Genomic DNA, 23,450 nt, shown 5'->3' with positions numbered 1-23,450 from the left:
AGTAACATTTGATTTTTACGGTAATAGTTACTGGCAACATGGATGCCAGTAACAATTACCGTAAATTTTCCGGAAAATTTTTAACAGTGTACAAATCCCTCAACAATATCGCCTACGGGAAAATAAGAAAAAAATCTATAGCAATAAAGTTCGTCTGAGCAACGACAACAAAACAAAATTTAAAATAAAATAAATAGAATCATTCTATTTATTTTATATTTTGTTTCCACTACATTTTTTATTCATCATTTGCGAAATTTAGCTTATTTTTAATGATAATGTTATTTTATTACAATGCATTGGAAACAAAATAATATTCACCTCTTTGCTTTTAGAACACCGATGAGAAAAATCAAGTATTATGTATTTAAAAGTTAGTGTTATATGGGGAAACCAAACTTTTGAGCCCAAGACAGACAATTTTTCGTAAAAGTTTCACAAAAACAAAGTGAAAACTTATTACAGTTGTTATCATACTTTTTTTTACAGTGTATTGAACAAAAATTAAATTCTTTCCTTTAAAATTCGTGTTGCATCAAAACCGTGCAGTTATGAATTAAAGTTTTGTACCTTGTAATAACGAAACCCTCTTATAATAATCGCAAATTTGGTACCGTGTAATATCGAAACCGTGTTGTACAAGTACCGTGTTATAAAAGGGACGCCTGTATGGATAAATAAAGAAAATTAACTACAACGCAATCAGAACTAATGTCATTTCAATGTCAACTTTTTTTCAGATGTCAGGTCAGTTGCGGTTAAAAAATCGAAAATATGGAAGAAACGGAGGATCTCGGAATATGAGGAAGTAGAGGATCATCGTTAACACCTCAAATCACGCTTAGCCACGTGTTTATCATATCGTGTGGCAAACAATTTTTTGCTTTTAATGGCGAAGCATAAAATTAATAGCTGATGTTACGGTACTTCATCAAATTAATGTGATCGTAAAATGAGGCGACAGCCCAAATTTGACAAATACCATTAATTATTTCTAAATTATGAAACATGTTCTTATATAAAATAGACGAGTTGCCATCGAAACAATCTATCTTTGGAGTGACTTGAGCCAATATAGAAACCCCAGCTATTTTTTCTCTCTTTACAAGGTTTCTATTATTAACTGTACGAGCGAAGCAGGATCGAGTAGGCGATGGCTATGAAGGACTAAAGCATTGTAGTTTCAAAATTCTAATTATTTGGTTTTGTACTTTAGAAGGTAGATAATACGACGATATTTAATGCTTTTTTTATTCTTAATTTACTGAATGGAACTGCTAATTTGATCGTATGATGATAATTTCGAAAAATGGAACTACAAATTTGGCCAAATGATGATAATTTTGCTGAATAGAACTCCAAATTTTGCCGAATGATGACAATTTTGCCAAATTGTCATATATGTCTGACAATTTTGCCAAATTGTCAGACAAAATTTTCCGAATAAGGATATTTTTGGAAGGTCGCAGTGACTATTCGTAACCTCCCCATCGGGGTGTCCCCATCTCCCTGATTAACTCTTAGGATTTCTATCGCAGAAAAAAAGATTATTACTACGATACTCTATAATTCACACGCCGCGTAAGTATGTTTCAAGTTGTCATTGACTCGACGTGTCTCAATCATATCCCATAGCAGTTTTTTTTATTTCTCTACATGTCTAATATTTGTATTTGCCACCATTTTTAGGGAAGCATGGCGTATATTTGGACAGGCAAGAATGACTGTGGTGCAAGTCAAGAAATCTACATTTTGCCTTTAGCATGGATTTGGGTTCTAAGTTGTGAAAAGGAGGCTGAAATTTATTGGCTACTAGGAAAGCCTAAAATTTGTTCACTAACCTAATGTTTTTCTTTTAGTGAGAAAAGTAGTGGTGTAAATCAGTTTCTCCGGGCAGCAGGCTAGATCAGCGGCCAAGAGAATTTCCTATTATACTGTGGTCATATTAAAGATAGATTAGATGTAAACAATAAAATGCGCCATTTGACGACGTCAATAACGTGTTTGGCTAAGACAAGAACAAATTTTCCATCTTTTTTGGGGAGATACAAATTTACCTCCAAAAATAATGTTTCAATACAAGTTTTATTATAAATTTATAGCTCTTTCTTTATGTGCCGAACTTTTCAGAACGAAATTCCAATTCTTCATTTTGAAAAAAGTAAGTTATTTTAACTTTTTAACTTTGCCCCACATTCTCCTACTTATATGAGGATAAAATTCCTCCTCTTGACGTTTCAGTCCTGATTTTTGACAGATTTTTAAAATTAAACCTTCACTTACTCAAAACTAAGTTATGATTATTTCCACCAAACTCATTCTAACCAAGCTATTTTTTTTCGAGCAACATACCTAATACATTGATTTTCTTCTATGTCTGAACTTTATACATAAAAATAAGTGTACATAAAAATACCTTGCAGATGTAAATAGATTTCCATTCACACTTCCAAACACGGAGAGAGCAACGAAAATGGGCATGCACCAAACTACTTTCGGTCCGAGCATTAGGGTGGAGAACGTCTGGAAAGAAAAAACTGGTGTTGAGACAAAATAGTTACACAAGATTTTCGTGACAGAAGTTTAGCGAAAATTTTAATGTATTGGTCAATTACAATAGTAGTCGAGTCCCGACTTACGCGAGGGATGCGGTCCAAGACTCCTCGCGTAAGTTGAAATTATCGCTTTGTGGAAAAATATACGTACATAATTTTTTTAGAACCGTACCGAATTTCTTTAGACACTTATAAACACCCCTCAAACTGCTTTAAAGCATTCCTCAACCATACATTACAGTTTCTTAGATAAAGAACAGAACTTTTACTGTATTTAAAAAATAAAAAGGGTTTTATTCAACACGAAATACTTTAAGATGCACAAAATGAATGATCAATGGGAGGGAAAGACATAAAATAAAACAGCACGGTACGCACAGTATGTAATAATAATAAAATAATGCACTATAATAGTACTATACACTGTACAGTAGATACAGTAACATATTTATGAGTTAAAAAAGGAAGGTAATGATAATTTATGCTCTATGATTATTTGTGGCTAAATTTGTGACAACAGCCTTTCTTCCTGATCTCTTTAATGCATAATACAAGAGCAGCTTCCATTTTCATTTTATTTACTTTGCTAGACTGATCTGCAAGCTTAAATATTAAAACTAAGTTGTGAACTTTTACGGACATCGTTTTGTTATGACTTTTAATTGTACGCATGGAAGATCCACTCATATTTATTGTTGTACTACCATCGGCGTTTTGCAGTTGTTCAAGCACCTCGAGAATCTTAAGCCTTTTTTTTTTTAAATCAGAAACTTTCTTTTCTTCCTATCTTCACAAATTTTGGATAAAGTTTCCACTAAGCCAGACCAATATATTTCATCAACTTTAATATTTAGAATGAAAAAAATAAATAAATGAAAGATGCTGAGCGGTTATTTGATGCACTAACAACTCGGTGTGTAGACTGGTTTGATGTGGGAACTTTCACTCTCAGTGATGCTTGAAGGGATGTAATAACATTCACTAAATCAATATTTAGTAACCAACGAAACCGAGACTTCCTTCTAAAAAAATCGTGTTGTGGACGAAAAAATCGCGTTACCTGTAAAATTTGTAACTTGGGGAAAAAATCGTGTTACAGCCATTTCGCGTAAATCAAATCGCGTTGTAGCGGGAGTCGACTGTAAACAAAATATTGATTAATAATTCTTTTTTTTAAATGATCTTGAGATGTCTTCTTGGGTCTTGGGAATTTCCCCCAAAAGAGTGAGTGACATTATTCGTGGATGACCCCTGAGTAGAGTAATCAGTATGACATTCAACTGAAAAAGGTATAAATAATCATATGAGAAAACGAAAAATATATGTCCCTCGCCAGCCTTGCTGTCTTTTGGTCAAACAAAAACGTCAATGGGTTTCGATCACTTGGGTTTTTCGTTCAATTACCACCAACATCATTCCACTTTGCCACAATAACGATTTGAACGGGATTGAGATAGCACTTGATAATAAATAAGTGCAAGATCACCACCTTGCGCCATTCAGAGCACGCAGTTAACTGATTTGTGGTTTTCACATCATAGGGGTCTAGTTTGGGCTGATCTTCTCAACAGGTCTAACCAGACTAATTGATCTTTCCACCACATCTAATCAGCCTCTCGGACACCTTCCATCCAATCTAACCAAGCTAGCTGATCTTCGTATCAAATGTATTCGGCTGATTTTCACATCAAGTCTGATCGGATTAGCTGATCTTCACATCAAGTCTGATCAGATTGGCTGATCTCATCAAGTGTGATCAGCTTGACTGATCTTCACATCACGTGTGATCAGCTTGGCCGATTTGCACAGCAAGTCTGATAAGCTTGGACTATTTTTACAGCAAGTCAGATCAGCTTCGCCGATCTTCACATCAAGTCTGAATCTAATGTTCTATGTTTCAGCTTCAAATTACTAGCATATTTAAGAACAATTGGAACCTTAATTTCCTTTTCTCCAGGAAATTGGTGACATTAATAGAATGTCAGAACCACAAAAAAATGATAGATGCATGCGTCGTTTGTCGAACTGCTATGATAGTAACATGCATCGTTTGTCGAACTGCTATGATAGTAACATGCGTCGTTTGTCGAACTGCTATGATAGTAACATGCGTCGTTTGTCGAACTGCTATGATAGTAACATGCGTCATTTGTCGAACTGCTATGATAGTAACATGCGTCGTTTGTCGAACTGTTATAAGCTTCTTTTGATCGAGTGTTGATCACAACAGATGTGCATGGCGGTAGTCTCTGTTTGGACTCTCAAAGCAAAGGCAACTTAACCACAAACCTTAAGCATTACGTATTCGCATTCAATTAATAATTATTTTCTCTCATTAAAAGTGCAAAAACGATGTAGAAACCTTCACAAGACATAACATGAAAAACAGGGGTGCCCATCTAGGGGAAAGGGTCATGGCGCAGACTGCGCCATTGAAATTTTTAGGGAGGGGTTGTTTTGAGGGGTATTCTCATTTTTAGAGGTGGGGCTCTTGCTTTCGGAGGGGGGTCTTCGCGATGTTTACGGGGGTGCGCCCTTAAACTTAGGGAAGGGGAACCGCTGTGAAAAATAGAGAGATAAGAGTTAGAAAACCACATACATTTAAAATATCTGCTCTACATGGTTTTGCAACAAATTAAAAAGAAAATTTTACACCCCAAGCCATTTCATCCTAATGCTTATTCAAACAAAATACACAAACATAAAATAAAAAAGAAACTATTGTCATAAACGATCGACCACCTTCGATTTTACACGTTTTGCTAAATATGTTGTAAATCACTGAAGAGTTTATCCTGAAATTTCGAGAGGGTAAAGAACATCTCAATCCTTATCAACTCTTAATTTCTTTTTAGCCCAATACAATGCCAGTTTCAAAAAACTTAATAAATGGCTAAAGAAACAATGTCTTGCAGTGTTAATATAAAATGACTTTAATATTCTATTTTAAATGAGCTTATGTTTAACTAGCAGCTACGAAATTTATATAATTTGTTAGCATTTTCATAAAATTTTTCAGGGAAAAATGATAACAATATTTTCGATAGAATGAGTATGAATCAGATATTTATTGCTCTCAAAAAGAACAAACAGTAAGGGGTTTGCTCCGTACGTATTATTCGTTTTGGGGTCATTAATGGTGTACGTTAGATAAAAAAAAAATAACAAGAGCTTTCGATTCGTTTTTTCTCACCAACCCCCGGAAGGGCAACCTCTTCCATTTGGAACGCTTTGTGACCTTATCTCGCTTCGATCGGTTATCAAATACTTGATTGCTTATCCAGTTGATGCAGTAGCTTGAATCTATTTTCGCTTGATTTTAACCTGCTGCACCTATTGGGCAGGCTAGAATTGATTTTTTACGTTTTATTTCTGCATAAATGATACTGTTCCATTCCACCTACCATCCCACTCTTCCTAACTCTCCCTATATAGTGGCAGTTCAGAAGGCTTGCCTCAAAAAATGTGCCCATATATTGCACCGAGCAGTCTAGTTTTAAACGATAGTCATACCACAACCTGACTAAAATGGTTTTCTTTTTTTTTAATGAAATTAAAATACAGTCTATGTAAAATATACAGTAAGTAATGGCGGGTTGGGAGAAATTCAAAAATCATTGCTCTTCACCAGCAGTGCAAAATTATTGCTCTCCAGGAGAATTAATCTGTAGTGTTATGCAACAGTTTATTAAAAGAAAAGAAAATGATACTCTTCAGGAAACCATGTAGAGCAGGTGGAATTCTTTTCATAGCAGACGTACAATAAATATTTTCTGAATACCGCTGACAAATATTCAGTGATAATATGAATTTTTGCGAAACATTTTACAGTTGAATAATCGTTTGGGTTTAATTTAGTGCAAGTCCATAGTAACAGACCCCGGATCATTAATTACAAAAAACACCCTAGCCCATCTCACAGTATTTTATTCAAATGTAAGAGACCGCAACATGACATTTTTTTTGCCATCACTATTTGATTTACTGTCAGATTAGCACATTCTTTTATTTTGCGTTTGTGTGATGGTAGGGCAAATCGAAAATAAAATGATTTGCTAATCACAGTAAATTAAATACTTATGGCAATAAAGTGTCACGTTGTGGACTCTACATTTGGACTAGATATTGTGAAATGGCCTCCCTACGAAGCCTCTATACGTATAGCTTAGGTTCTGGTTTCATTGCGTGAATTTTATAAAAGAACATGGGCTCGACTTCGACTTAATGCAGTTAAATTTTTTAGATTTTCAGAATTTTTTTTTTTTGCTCAATATCAGATAGATTCCTTAAGATACTTCCGTTACTGTGCCAAAAATTACTATTTGAAATATAGCTTCTGGAAACCTTTAAAACTTAAACTGTATTTTATAGAAGGGAAATCCATGTTCTTTATAAAATTCCTGCACTGAAACAAGAATCTAACACAGCGTTCCTAAACCTTTTTTGACCAGAGGACCAGCGAGAGCTTTTGAAAAAAAGAACCAAGTTCTTCATAAAATTCATGCAATGCAATGAAACAAGAATCTAACACAATATTCCTCAATTATTGTTATTTTTTTTTTTTGATCCGAGGACCAACGAGAGCTTTTGAGGGGGAAAAATCGCGGACCGGTCTTTTTTTCCTTTTTTGCGGACTAGAGAGATATTTTTTCCTATTTTTTTTCGTTTTACTCCCTTTTCTTTTTTTCTGTTTCAAAAAAAGAAACAAAAACTTTTGATTCGGAGACTTTCCTTCCTTAAAATAATAATAAAAATAATAATAAATGGTAATGTTAAACTTGGTGTTAAATAAGTTACAAAAAATTTAAATGGTAAGAATAATATAAGTCATTATTGTAATCTAAATATATAAAGGTGACGGCGTTTGTTTCTTTGTACCCGATGGCCAGGAGGCGCCATAGCACCTACAGCTCTGTAACTTGGTACAAAACTCGAACGTACTCCGGGGGTCTGCACTTCGAAAACCGAATTCTAAATTTCGCATTAGTTTTTTCAAAATTAATGAATTAAGTCAAAATTTCACGCAATTCGCCAAAGCTTTAGTTTAAGAACAATATATAGAGAAAGAAAAAATTATCATTTCACATAAGGATGGGGGGGGGGGGGGCGTGGATTTTTTTTTTATTCAACGAACTTTCTTTAAATTCTTAGCACGGGCATCGCAATGCGGGTACTGCTAGTAATTATACATAAATAATTAACATTGCGGAAAAATCAAAGAAAACTATAAAAATTTTAAAAATCACATAAAAGATGCACAGGAATATTATTATTATTATTATGTATTTGTTTTCTTTGTTGAGTAAAGAACATATTTTAATGTCGACAAGCAAAAAACTCTGAAACGGTAAAATTTTTCTTATCGGTCCGCCAGACCACTATTTGAGAATCCCGAGTATAACATGTGTGGAGTTCTTGCAGGATAGTTTGTTCAACAAATAATAAATGTATTACAGTGGAATTACTTTTTAGCCTTTTCAAAATAAACAACATCTTCAAATTAGCAAAGTCTTTACTTTAGAAAAAGATTTTTTTTCCTGTCGACTAACTTCATATAAAGTGATATAAGGCTGTTTTTACTCTCAATATTAAAGCTAATTTATTTTTTAATTTTTAGAGATCTTTTTACCGTTCCATTTGAGATATTTTTCGAGAGCATGCTTAGTAACAATGTCTTGTATGTCATCATTTTCAAATGACGAAAAATGTTTTTAGAAATAGATCTCGGTACTCATCATGTGATATCAATATCGATACCCTGTTTTAAAACCTTGACATACATTAATATGTTTCAAGAAATTTTCAAGAACAACAGCATCCAGCCTTCATTTTAATTTTGAGGTTTTGAAGTCAAATTATGTTTTTCACAATCGCGAATTGCGATAGGTTCTTACTCTTCGGGTTTCTTGTTTCTACAAATGAAATGGAAGTGACCAAGATACACTGCTCAAAACAATTAAAGGATATTGTAAGTTTTTGTACAAAAAAAGGTATTAGCAAATATTTTTTTGCATAGAATCGAAGAAGGGAGTTGTAATGCAAATTCTTTTTAATTTTAAGCGTCGCAGTATGCAAATTTTGAGTTTGACGTCGAAGACGACGTTTCAGTGGCGGCGAATGAGGTTTCGCTCTTAACTTATTGTAAGACTACGCAGAAAATAATGATCGACATTCAGTAAGCGCGTTGTTTCGATGAATGCGATGCCTCAACGAACTCATTTAACGGAATCAGAAGCTTCTAAAGTGGTTGTCAGGCTAGAAGGAAACAAAACACAAGCCAAAGCAGCAGAAGCTATTGGAGTTTTGCAAAATATGATTTCTACGAGATGGAAACGGTTTTTACACTGTAAAAAATCTCGGAAAACTCTCTGAATATACAAAAAAATTTTCCGTAATACACAGATTCGTACGCCCTCGGCAGTTTTCTGCTATAATCAAAAACCTTTCCCGTTTAGCAAGAAAGTAAGAGTCGACGCATGCGCAGCTCACACGGCAATTTTATAGTCCAGCAGCAAATCCAAACTGAAACTTTCGAAAGCACGCAATGAAAACAAGTGCTGACTCATGTATGCGAAGAAACACTCATCAAGGGGATTAGTAGAAGTTTTGTTCCTCGCATGAATTCACTGAAGATAATTTTAAAGTCTTATATTTTCTTGCTTATGTATCGTCATGAGATTGAATTTGAAGCTATGTCACTTATTTTTAAGTACGAAGTGCAAATTCTCGACGCATGCTCGCGGAAGGAATACAAACTGAAATTAAAAACCAAATAACTGCCGAGAGGACGCCATGTAAATTCGTTGCGTCGCATAACTTGTGTAGGTAATTTACTTTTTTCTTGGATACTTTTCTTCTTTCTACCAAATGGGTAATTCTTGTTGGCAGAATTTTATTCTGTCATAAAAATCACCTTTTTGGTGACCAAAGCCTGCAAAAGACCACCACCGACGAATAGGTAAGTCGCTATTACTTTAAAGAGATTTAGTTCATATAAATCTCGTTAAAAAAACTATTTTCCTCTAGTTTTATTCTGTTAAATTTATGAATTGAAGATTATAAAAAACTTTAAATAAGTGTTATTGTGTGCTTTGTTTTTATGTGTCAATCTCAGTTAATATTTGGCTAAACATTTATGTATCAAGCATTATGAATTAAATGTTATAATATGCAAATTGTCAGGTTTGATAGTTCGTCTTTAAGGTTGCATGTTTTCATTCTCTTGTAAACAGTGTAGCTAGATTGTATGAAGTAAAAAAAAAACTATCTCTTGTAATTAGGAACATAGTGCTTCAGTATTATCTAAAACCGATATCTCTTTAAATATTTGCATTAGCGAAACGCTTTAAATTAGTTAAATGTGTATTAATTTCTTTAACAAATAGATACATATATGTATTTAAAAGTGTCTTAATTTTTTTCGTTTTACGAGCCTCAATTTTACCAAAAGCAAAAAAAAAAAAAAGACTTAATAAAATAATTTTGTATTTTTACACCATATTAAAGCATTTGACTTATAATTTATATGATATTTTGATTTATAATGTATATGATACTTTGATTTATAATTTATATTATACATGAAATATTATTTATTTCAGCAGAGCTTCATTAGTACGATTTATTTTAGTTGCAATATACCTGCCCTTAAGGGAAAGAAGCTGCAAATATAACAAACAAGAATTATTTCTCAATAATATATTTTTGTATATATATGAAATACACAAGCAATGAATAGCAATGAGAAAAAGAAAATTAAAAGTAGCAATTATTAGAATAAAGTTGAAAGGTTGAATTCGGAGCTCATCAGCCGTGGAAGATTCGATAAATATGGTCAAAAGACCAAAAGATATTAAACTACACTGTAAAAAAAATCCGGAAACGTTTCTGAGTATATCGTGCAGCTGTGGTTCATGAAAGTTTCAAAAACGTTTCTGAGTATTTCGGAATCCTCTTTCTGTAATGTCCAGAAACGTGGCTGAGTATTTCGGAATCCTCTTTCTGTAATTTTCAGAAACGTTTCTGAGTATTTCGGAATCCTCTTTCTGTAATGTCCAGAAACGTGTCTGAGTATTTCGGAATCCTCTTTCTGTGTCTGAGTATTTCGGAATCCTCTTTCTGTAATTTTCAGAAACGTTTCTGAGTATTTCGGAATCCTCTTTCCGTAATTTCCAGAAATGTTTCTGAGTATTCTGTGCAGCTGTGGTTCATGAAAGTTTCGAAAACGTTTCCGAGTATTTCGGAATTCTCCAAACAATTTTCAAAAACGTTTCCGAGAATTTCGGAATCCTTTTTCCGTGATTTTTTCTAAAATATAATTCTTTATTATAGTATTGCATACCATATCAGTTTCAATTCTTTCATATCTAAGAGCAATAATACAAGCAATTTTAGAATCATTCGTGGATTTTTTTTTTTTTTTTGGAATTTCTAATGACAAATAGCATGGTTAACAGCATAACATATGCACAGTTATAAATTTTTGAAAAATTATGAAATAATCTAGTAGTTTCATTCCTAATCACAAAATCGTCGGGGAATTGGAGTGGGGGTACCTTCTGAAAAGTGGGGATTGTTTGTTAAACAATCTTAAACTTCAGTTTTTCTCTCAATATTTTCAAGACAAAACTATCAACATATTGTATTTTTAATGCAGAACTTAAAAACATATCTTGTATCAAACTTGATAGCTTTTATCTTCGGATAAAATTTGACAGGACTTACCTACCCTTCGCGTTCCGGAATTCGTTCACCTCAAGTCAATTTCTCTGACGAACAAAGTGTACCGAAAAGTACCAACAGAGAAATTGATGAATTTAAATATGACACCAAGTCCCCCTGCTGGAACCATTCGGGTTGATTCTTCTGTTCTTGCCCTTTCCAGCTCATCACAAATATAAATACTTATTCAAAATAGGTTACTGATTTTATTTTTACAGTGTGCGCAAAATGCATTATATATTTTATTTATTAAAACATTGCATGATTATTCCATTTCATATATACGAGAATATCCCCCCCCACCATAAGAGTGATGGTGCACCCATAAAATGCTATGAAGCGCCCACCCCCCCCCCTTGAAAAAGCAACATCATATACATTATAAATCAAAGTATCATATACATTATAAATCAAAGTATCATATAAATTATAAGTCAAATACTTTAATATGGTGTAAAAATACAAAATTATTTTATTAAGTCTTTTTTTTTTTGCTTTTGGTAAAATTGAGGCAAGTAAAACGAAAAAAATGAAGACACTTTTAAATACATATATGCATCTATTTGTTAAAAAGATTAATACACATTTAACTAATTTAAAGCGTTTCGCTAATGCAAATATTTAAAGAGATATCGTCATTTAGATAATACTGAAGCACTATGTTCCTAATTACAAGAGATATTTTTTTTTTTTACTTCATACAATCTAGCTACACTGTTTACAAGAGAATGAAAACATGCAACCTTAAAGACGAACTATCAAACCTGACAATTTGCATATTATAACATTTAATTCATAATGCTTGATACATAAATTTTCAGCCAAATATTCACTGAGATTGACACATAAAAACAAAGTACACAATAACACTTATTTAAATTTTTTTATAATCTTCAATTCATAAATTTTACAGAATAAAACTAGACACACTTGCACTTTAAATATGTGTTCTATGTAATGTAAAATATTTTCAAATTGCAATAGTTCACAACGAAAAAATGATACTGAAGAAAATAGTTTTTTTAACGAGATTTATATGAACTAAATCTCTTTAAAGTAATAGAGTTGCAAAGCGACTTACCTATTCGTCGGTGGTGGTCTTTTGCAGGCTTTGGTCACCAAAAAGGTGATTTTTATGACAGAATAAAATTCTGCCAACAAAAATTACCCATTTGGTATAGAAAGAAGAAAAGTATCCAAGAAAAAAGTAAATTACCTACACAAGTTATGCGACGCAATGAATTTAGATGGCGTCCTCTCGGCAGTTATTTGGTTTTTAATTTCAGTTTGTATTCCTTCCGCGAGCATGCGTCGAGAATTTGCACTTCGTACTTAAAAATAAGTGACATAGCTTCAAATTCAATCTCATGACGATACATAAGCAAGAAAATATAAGACTTTAAAATTATCTTCAGTGAATTCATGCGAGGAACAAAACTTCTACTAATCCCCTTGATGAGTGTTACTTCGCATACATGAGTCAGCACTTGTTTTCATTGCGTGCTTTCGAAAGTTTCAGTTTAGATTTACTGCTGGACTATAAAAATGCCATGTGAGCTGCGCATGCGTAGACTCTTACTTTCTTGCTAAACGGGAAACGTTTTTGATTATAGCAGAAAACTGCGGAGGGCGAATCTGTTTATTACGGAAAACTTTTTTGTATATTCAGAGAGTTTTCCGAGATTTTTTACAGTGTACTTACAAGGGGGTTGCTTTTTTAAGGGGAGGGGGGCGCTTTATAGCATTTTATGGGTGCACCATCACTCTTATGGTGGGGGTGGGAGATTCTCGTATGTATGAAATGGAATAATCATGTAATAGAGTTCAATGTTTTAATAAATAAAATATATATTGCATTTTGCGCACACTGTAAAAATAAAATCAGTAACCTATTTTGAATAAGTATTTATATTTGTGATGAGCTGGAAAAGGGCAAGAACAGAAGAATCAACCCGAATGGTTCCAGCAGGAGGACTTGGTGTCATATTTAAATTCATCAATTTCTCTGTTGGTACTTTTCGGTACACTTTGTTCGTCAGAGAAATTGACTTGAGGTGAACGAATTCCGGAACGCGAAGGGTAGGTAAGTCCTGTCAAATTTTATCCGAAGATAAAAGCTATCAAGTTTGATACAAGATATGTTTTTAAGTTCTGCATTAAAAATACAATATGTTGATAGTTTTGTCTTGAAAATATTGAGAGAAAAACTGAAGTTTAAGATTGTTTAACAAACAATCCCCACTTTTCAGAAGGTACCCCCACTCCAATTCCCCGACGATTTTGTGATTAGGAATGAAACTACTAGATTATTTCATAATTTTTCAAAAATTTATAACTGTGCATATATGCTGTTAACCATGCTATTTGTCATTAGAAATTCAAAAAAAAAAAAAAAAAATCCACGAATGATTCTAAAATTGCTTGTATTATTGCTCTTAGATATGAAAGAATTGAAACTGATATGGTATGCAATACTATAATAAAGAATTATATTTTAGAAAAAATCACGGAAAAAGGATTCCGAAATTCTCGGAAACGTTTTTGAAAATTGTTTGGAGAATTCCGAAATACTCGGAAACGTTTTCGAAACTTTCATGAACCACAGCTGCACAGAATACTCAGAAACTTTTCTGGAAATTACGGAAAGAGGATTCCGAAATACTCAGAAACGTTTCAGAAAATTACAGAAAGAGGATTCCGAAATGCTCAGACACGTTTCTGGACATTACAGAAAGAGGATTCCGAAATACTCAGAAACGTTTTTGAAACTTTCATGAATCACAGCTGCACGATATACTCAGAAACGTTTCTGGATTTTTTTTACAGTGTAGAGACTGGAAATGCTAGCCGAAGATCAGGGCAAGGTCGCAGACGGTCAACAACGCTCAACGAAAACCGTTATTTAGCTTTAAGGCTCCGAGGCACCAAAGTATGAATGCCACCCCACTACAACGACACCTTCGCTCCGTTACTGGCACCACAATTTTGACACAAACTGTCCGAAATTGCGTTCACGCTGTAAGTATGTATGCTCGTCGACCAATGGTCTGTGTCACATTAGTTGTGAGACACCGTCGCGTTACAGGGAGTGGGTAACAGAGCATGTGAATTGGAGAAGAAATGAATGGAGCAATGTTTTTTTCTCTGACTACACTGTAAAAAAAAATCGGAAACGTTTCTGAGTATATCGTGCAGCTGCGGTTCATGAAATTTTCAAAAACGTTTCTGAGTATTTCGGAATTCTCTTTCTGTAATGTCCGGAAACGTGTCTGAGTATTTCGGAATCCTCTTTCTGTAATGTCCAGAAACGTGTCTGAGTATTTCGGAATCCTCTTTCTATAATTTCCAGAAATGTTTCTGAGTATTTTGGAATCCTCTTTCTGTAATTTTCAGAAACGTTTCTGAGTATTTCGGAATCCTCTTTCCGTAATTTCCAGAAATGTTTCTGAGTATTCTGTGCAGCTGTGGTTCATGAAAGTTTCGAAAACGTTTCCGAGTATTTCGGAATTCTCCAAACAATTTTCAAAAACGTTTCTGAGAATTTCGGAATCCTTTTTCCGTGATTTTTTCTAAAAAATAATTCTTTACTATAGTATTGCATGCCATATCAGTTTCAATTCTTTCATATCTAAGAGCAATGAAACAAGCAATTTTAGAATCATTCGTGGATTTTTTTTTTTTTTCTGAATTTCTAATGACAAATAGCATGGTTAACAGCATAACATATGCACAGTTATAAGTTTTTGAAAATTTATGAAATAATATAGTAGTTTCATTCATAATCACAAAATCGTCGGGGGAGGGAAGGGGAGTACTTTCTCAAAAGTGGGATTGTTTGTTAAACAATATTAAACTTCAGTTTTTCTCTCAATATTTTCAAGACAAAATTATCAACATATTGTATTTTTAATGCAGAACTTAAAAACATATCTTGTATCAAACTTGATAGCTTTTATTTTCGGATAAAATTTGACAGAACTTACCTACACTTTGCGTTCCGAAATTCGTTCACGTCAAGTCAATTTCTTTGACGAACAAAGTGTACCGAAAAGTACCAACAGAGAAATTGATGAATTTAAATATGACACCAAAGTCCCCCTGCTGGAACCATTCGGGTTTATTCTTCTGTTCTTGCCCTTTTCCAGTTTATCACAAATATAGATACTTAATCAAAATAGGTTACTGATTTTATTTTTAGAGTGTGCGCAAAATGCATTATATATTTTATTTATTAAAACATTGAACTCTATTACATGATTATTCCATTTCATATATACGAGAGTCCCCCCCCCCACACCATAAGAGTGATGGTGCACCCATAAAATGATATAAAGCGCCCCCCACCTTAAAAAAGCAACCCCTTGAAAATGTCAATGGCACAGTCTGCGTGGTGAACGCCCCTCGTCTTCTCACCATATGTGCATTGCATATTAATAACATAGTATTTAAAAACTGATCACTTTTAAAACGATGACATGAAATAATATTACTTTTTATTTCAGCATGTAAATGCAGCTGTTCCATTTTTGCCACTGACTCATTCCTCCTGACTGTCCTACATTAAACTAGTATATCCACGAAGGAAATGTTATTTCGGAACTAATGTCAAGGAATTTTTTAATTGTTAACCACATTTAACAAAATGAATAAGCAGATGAATTAATTTCATAACTATGTTCTTACTAATAGATAACATGGTCATTTTCTAATGGTATAAATATTTTTAAATGAATGAATAAATTATAATAAAAAAAGATAAATTATACCGGCACATTTTTTGTGAAGCATATTACAATACTAGAAAATATTTGCATTACCATATTTCTAATGAATTAAACAATTGATTTTTTTTTCTTTTTGAACCAAAATGTATGTACATCCAAGTATTTCGAAATAACTTTTCTGTGATTGCTTCTCAAATATAAATCTTATTTCTTTTGCGTAATTAATCAGTTTCAGTTGGTTACAACAAATAGTACACCGCGCACATAGGTATGTAGGATAACTTTAAATTAATTCGATAAACCCAAAAACAGTTACAATTGGAGCCTCATCAAATGCAAATCAACAAAAATATAAATGTATATAACAACATGTTTTAAAATATTCATTAATACTTACAAGTGAACATGAGCGGAAGAAAATCTAAGTACCTCCATTACAACTGAATAAGTAATCCAAAGGGTTTCGTTTCATTAAGTATAAACACGGGTGTTGAAACTATTCACGCTTGAACACACAATATATATCTAATTATGGTCGCATTGGAAATTGTAAAGAAGCAAATGGTTATTAACTATAATAGCTGCGTACATCGTCTAAAAAATCAAGGGCAGTCCAAAATGCAAAGGCGTAAAATTAGTTTCGACACATTTTACTACTCTCTAGACATGAAATAACAAGCAATCCAATGCTAAACAGTTGCTGACTGCAGCAACCATAGATAAGAAAAAAAGAAGTTCTCGTTATTTCCGACTCATTGGCGCCAGTGTTGGAAGGATGAAATAGGTTTCGAAGCGTTGCGTCATCACTTCCGCTTCTAGATATCTTGAAATAACAAAAAGCTTTCTGAATATTGAGGAGTTCGCTATTGGATGAAGGATTCCTACTATTTCGGAAACGTTTCCGATAAATCCAGAAACGTTTCCGAAATTTGTTACAGTGTAGTCCCGTTCTTGTCTTTATCCATTTAATGGTGTATTTTCATCTGGAGGGAGCTTGGCACTAGAAACAATCCAGCGTTCGCACCCGAAAGTGTCAAATTTGGTGGTGGTGATGTGATGGTGCATGTTGGCATCTCCATTGATGGGCGCACCGAGCTGCATGTCATATCGAATGCAACTCTGACCGGTCGTCAAAGTAGGGATGAGATCCTCACACCTATTGTAGTCCCTTACCCTGCAGCAATTGGAGGTGACTTCATGTTAATGGACGAAAAATTGCAGACCACATCGTTCTTACTTGATGAATGATTTTCTTTTGGCGGAAAGAATCATTCGAATGGAATGGCCTGCGTGTTCTCCAGATATGAACCCAATAGAGCATGTTTGGGACATTCTAGGCAACGAGTTTTTGGACGCCTACCACCTCCCCTAACTCTCCAAGAGCCGGAAAGAGCGCTTCATGAGGAGTGGGGCAGAATACCCCAGCCCCTCATTAATAGCCTTATCCATGCCTCAGAGGTGTTTTACATTGCTGGTCGTCCGGGGTTACCATACCCCCTATTAGAAGCAATTTTCTTTTAAGAAAACCACAATTTTTTATCGCTTTTCTCATACGCACAAAGTGCTTTTTTTTTTGTACCCAAAAGTTGAAAAAAAAAAGTTTTTTTTTTTTTTTTGCCATACAAGTGTAATTTTTAGGACTCGACCGATGCATCGGCCATGCCGATGCATCGGCGCCGATGGTTCAACAATTTAGCCATCGGCATCGGCATCGGCGGCCGATGCTAGCTTGCAGGAAACATCGGCCCATCGGCCTTAAAAAACATCGAAAAGCCGATGGAATTGGCCGATGTTTTTGAAAAAAAAAAAAAGGACTTTTGCTCTTTTACTTTTTAATACAAAGTAAAGGAAGTTATAGTTTCCATACAAAATTGTTTACTTAAATTTCTGTATGACACCCCTATCAGTAACCCCTGAAAGAGTTTTTAATACTGCATTCTTAGGTACCAAACAAATTAATTATTGCTTTGTTTCTTGCAGCTGGATGTACGTATGTATCTCTCATAAGTTATAACTCAAAAATGGTAAGCTGTAGAAGGATAAATTTTCGCATGTGGGGTGTGCGTACGTTCCAGTTGTGCACTTCCCTTTTTGTTTTCGATCGCGTGTTCTGAAAAGCCTGTTTACTCATTTTTTTGTGGCTATTAATTACTTATTTCAATGCAAAACTAATATAGCGTCTCAGACTGACGATCATTTGGTGATATATTACCGATTTAGAGACTATGGAAACAAATATGAGATGGCGAAACCGGTTTTTGTGTCATTTTATTAGATTCCCGTTGAACCGACGGTAATTTTTAATTTTTCGATATTTGTAATATGAATCACAGTAATGCAGTCTTTTCTGTATCGCTTCGGCGGAGTTACAAGTTTGAGACCCGTCGAAATACATTTTGGGGCCCTATTTCTCTATCATAGAAGTTGTAAAACATTTATCAGAAGCATTTTTGTAACTCCTACGGTGTCCCTGCGGTAATGAGGCCTTTCGCGCAATTGCAACATTTGCTATATTTTATATCCGCCACTGCACGTCAAAACAAACTCGGATGCAAGTTTTGAAAGGGTTTTTTTGCTCAATGTTTATGATTATTTTGAACTCTATTTTTTATGACTATTTTTTTAATTTCCGAGAACACTTGCGAGCCCCTCCTCCCACTCCCTCAATTTCTGAAATTAAACTCTAGTTGTATTTCTGAGTTGTTTGAAACTAATACCATTCATAAAATTAGAGATTTTTTTTTCAAACTTTATCTATTGTTTAGGAAGACATTAGAGCATTAATGTAAGAAATTGATAAAGGACGTTTTGAATAGTGACATAATTCGGAAATCAAAGGGACTTGAATTTTTTCTTCGGAAGTGCTGAAGTAGATTCAGAAACTCTTCCGAGGCGTTGGTGGTAGCGATTCTGTACTAAAACGAGCTAAAGTGTGCATCACATGACTTCTTTTTACCCCAACTTAATGTTATTTCCCCATTATTGGCAATTTTAATGTGATTCAATAGTTAACTCTCTAAATATAACTAACAGTGGTCAAATTGAAACCAGATTAAAAAAAATAATATATTTTTTAAATCGCCAAATTTGTCGCCAAGTTGGTAACAAAACTTGGCGACCAAAAGACTGGCAAATTATCGTCAAGTGTCCGCCAAATTATAACACCGCTTGAGTTTGCATCGAAATTAACAATGATTCCCCCCCCCCAAAAGGGGCAAAAGCCCCCTCTAAAAACACCCGATTGCAACCAAAAGGGGAGGTGCACAACTAGACCCCACCAGGAGTCTACGTACCACATTTCAACTTTCTAGGACATACCGTTCTTGAGTTATGCGACATACATACGCGCATACATACATACGGACGTCACAAGAAAATTCGTTGTAATTAACTCGGGGATTGTCAAAATGGATATTTCGGGTTCTATACGTTCTTAGGCACTTATCCGCGTGTGGTCGGGTTCAAAAAAAAAAAAAAAACTCAACATTCGTTTAGGGGTGAGCAAAATGGAAATTAAGGCTGATTTTTTAGTGAAATTTTTTTCGCGAATACAATACTTCCTTTTTTTTTGTAAAAGGAAGTAAAAATGAGGCCGAAGTGTGAGTTACTCCAAAATCAGTGGGTGACACCCCCCCCCCAAACCTCCCTCGTCGTTTCAAGCATTTCTTAAATATTTAGCGATTATTTATTTTAGTCAAGAAATGTCATTTTGCGTATTTCTCGTACTTGTTTCAACTATATTTCGTAATGCGCCATCTTTTTTTGCATCATTAAAATAGCGATCGATTTTTTTTTCTGTTGTAAGTAGTTATTTTTATTATGTATTTATATAAAATCAATGAATGAGATATTTTCGTTTTTTATAGAAAAGTTTCAAGGATTTTCTATTATGCAATTTTTTAAATTCCAGAAAATTGTTAAATTGAAAAATTTAATTTGAACTTGTTTGAAAAGCTTCATAAAAGATTAAACAAATTGTTCAATATTACGTGTTCAAACATCAGATCAAGTAGTATATGTATTCAGTTATTAACTTAGTGTAATTATTGAGTTTGTTTATTGTAGCGGCGTTTAAAGAACCTCGCTCTTTTCATGGCTATTTCTTTTTTCAGCAAAATTTATGTCACTGTTATAGCTTTCATGAAAAATGCAAACTTTTCTATTCGTAAATTTTAAATAAGTATAAAAATATTCCTATTTTGATTTAATATTGTAATTTATCTGTAACATTTTTTTTTTTGGTTAATTTGATGACTAAAAAATGTCTACGTGCAATTTTTCCACTTTAATTGCGTAATTTGTTGACGGTTTCATAGTTTTATTCTTATTTTTTTTAATGATTAAACAACATAATTTAACGTTTTTTAACTATGTTTAATGTACCTAAATCCATACATTATTACAATATTACTGAAATCTTAGTTGAATGTTCAATTAAAAAACAAAAAACAAAAACAAATTAATTGGTTATTAAACAGTCTCTTTGTTTTTCTTCCTTTTTTCTTTCTGTCTTTCTTTCTTTTTTTTTTTTCTTTTTTGGCTGTTGTTCTTTCTCTTTCATCATACAACAGTTAAAAAAAGGAGAAGCATAACTACACTCTATGCAGATTGTACGTAGTGCGATCCAAAAGTTCGGGGACAAGCTGTATAAAACCTTACCCAGAATAGTTTACATTACCGAAGCACATCCACCTTCAAAAGGTCACCTTGAAAGACTATGTACTTCTGCCAGTGTTCATATAACTTTTGGGAACACGCCTAGAAGCCATTTTTTGCTACCTTCTATGATGCAGCTTTATCTTCTCCTGGCGGATGAAAGCGGCGTCCATGCAAATGTTTTTTGCTGGGAACAGGTAAAAGTCACATGGAGCTAACTCCGACGAAACGTTATTTTCATTGGTTTGTCATATCAGAGTATTGACCAATCAAACCGTGCATCCTCAACATGAAAATCGTTTTCTTTCCCACGATGAAGTTAAAGCAACAGCGCAAGAGGCCTTACAGGAGGTTGCGAAAAATGTCTTCCAGAAGTACTTAAAAAAGCTACATGAACGTTGGCAGAAGTGCATAGTCGTTCAAGCTGACTATTTTGTAGATAGATGTGCTTCGGTAATGTGAACTATTCAGGGTAAGGATTTATAAAACTTGTCCTCGAACTTTTAGATCATACTACGTACGTATGAGTTTTCAATTTACTATTTCATAACGTTTTTGAGTGACGCAAGTTTACGCGCATGAAGACATCACAAGAGAATTTGCGATAATTAACTGAGGAGGCGTTCAAAATGGATATTTGGTTATCTATATGTTCCTAGGTACATATGCATGTACAGATGTGCCGAAAAAACTTGTGAAGTATAAATTTGGTGATAGTAAAATAGAAATTTAGGTCGAAATCTGATTTTTTTTTTTGTGATTACAATTCTTTATTCGTAGAAAGGAAGTAAAGTGAAATGAATCAATGATCCTTTAAATCCCTGACAATCTTATCAATTTATTTCTGTTTGATTTTTTTTTTTTTTTTGCCATCGGCCAACGGCATCGGCCATCGGCCATCCTTGAACAATCGGCCAACAATCGGCATCGGCCCATCGGCCAAAAAATGCCATCGGTCGAGCCCTAGTAATTTTTCTCTCAAATAGTTCACTAACGCTTGTCGATAGTATATCAATCATCCAAAAAGTTCTAGAGGTTCAAAATCAACCCAAAACCTCAATATCCTTTCATTGTTTTGAGCACTGTATTAGCACCCGTCATATTATGACTGGTGATTTTCTAGAATAGGAAATGCGACGCATATCCATAAAAAAGAAATGGTGATTAGGCTACGGTAAAAAAGTTAAATATTTTATGGCAGATTACACATATCATAAAAGATATTACGGTGTATAACATTATGTATTTTATTTCTTATCGATCTTAAATGATAAGAAGTAGTAATATGGAAATTGTGTATAAAGAGGAAGTTTTGCTGTTACAGTTCATCTATAAGGTGTTTTTTTTTTCCTGAAAAAACGCAATTTTACACACAAAAAAACTTTTTTTAAGGTAAGATCTTCTTGAGTTAAGCCCTGAAAAGAAAATGATTAAAAATAAACCGCAGACGATTTGAAACTATGACAACAAACATTTCGCTCTCTAAATAAATATTTAAAATAATCGTCGTCATCAACTTTTGGTTTAGAGAGGATAATAAGCAATTCGTAATTGCTCAATACTTGTTATGCATTTTTTTAACGACATAACTTTTACTTTATTTCTGGTTTCGTCAATCTGTTTTAAACATTGGCCTAGCAAAACATTTCTCATAAGCATGTACTTTTTTTTTTTTTTTTGCCACTTTCAACAAATGAAAAATATTATTTTGTGAAACGAAACTTCTAGGAAGTGTGTTTATATTTATGCATTTGCAATGAAAGCAACACATTATTCGGAACTCCAGCGCTCGAATACGCTACCTTGCGGTGATTTACAAAACTGCCGATGAAACTAAAACATTGCCACGTTGCGTTCCACGTGTGTCTGTTGACGTAAACACAGGCAGTTTGTTCTGAGTATTTATTAACGCAATCGATGAGTCTTAGTTTGCTTTCAGCTACAGAAATTAATTCGTCTCTTAGTAGTATTCTCGATCTTCTCAAAATAATGTTAGTTTTCCTTATTTCCTTCTAAAATATGAGTTGGTTGAAAATAGTGAAAGCGAAAACTGGATTAACAAACTTGGATAACGTTATACAAGGTAAAATTTTTATTGTTTTGTATGAATTTGTAAGAATATGAGTTTTTTTTAATCTTAAATTAATCTAACTAACCATCTTTTACAGCAGCATTTAGTTGGAATGGACGGTATGCAAAATATTTTCTTGAATATATTATCGTAGAAGAAAATGAAAAATGTTTCACCAAGAAAGAATTTACTTTATTCCTTTTATTCTCAGCTGAAAGGTTTCGCCAAATTTGTTTAGTGTTATAGTTTTAGTATTGTGCGAGCAAAGTAGCCTTGGCGAGATTTCGCGTTTTTAGTTAAACCATTTTTAATTTTTATCATGAGTGGAATAAAATGGTAGTAAGATTACAGAATTCGATAAGTAAAAAGAAATAATGGTCAATCAACTGAAAAGAAAACTACCACCATATATCCGTAAGAATTCTGTAGATGATTTGCATAACTTGACATAATTAAATCGTAACTCAGAAATTAGAAAAATCGAAACAGAAAAATTTTAAATTAACCGATTCGGGAATTCGAGAGAAATAACTCAGCAACAAATGCAAAACAATAAGCGCTAGCCAAGCAAGGCAAAGAAGTATCATCTTCTTTCGATAATAATTTGTAATGTCATATTAATTTTCTAGCATTAATTGTTGTTCTTGTCAGGCCACAATTATTATTTAGTTTTATCAAGAATTGATAAATATCGAATTCAACATCGTGGAAATAGCTGCTTAG

General features: G+C 33.6%; 1 protein-coding gene across 1 annotated transcript in view; it reads right to left on the bottom strand.

The window, feature by feature from the left end:
• Positions 1–23,450, bottom strand: part of LOC129219666 (large neutral amino acids transporter small subunit 2-like) — a 93,942-nt gene that overhangs the window by 20,430 nt on the left and 50,062 nt on the right. The window contains exon 6 of the mRNA XM_054853942.1: positions 2,417–2,523. Within this exon, the coding sequence (XP_054709917.1) occupies positions 2,417–2,523 (107 nt within the window). The remainder of the gene's footprint in view (positions 1–2,416; positions 2,524–23,450) is intronic.

Source organism: Uloborus diversus, chromosome 4 (assembly GCF_026930045.1).
Source record: "Uloborus diversus isolate 005 chromosome 4, Udiv.v.3.1, whole genome shotgun sequence".
In the NCBI taxonomy this organism is placed as follows: domain Eukaryota; kingdom Metazoa; phylum Arthropoda; class Arachnida; order Araneae; family Uloboridae; genus Uloborus; species Uloborus diversus.
The sequence above is the reverse complement of the archived record's forward strand: the minus strand, read 5'-3'. Positions and strand labels throughout refer to the sequence as shown.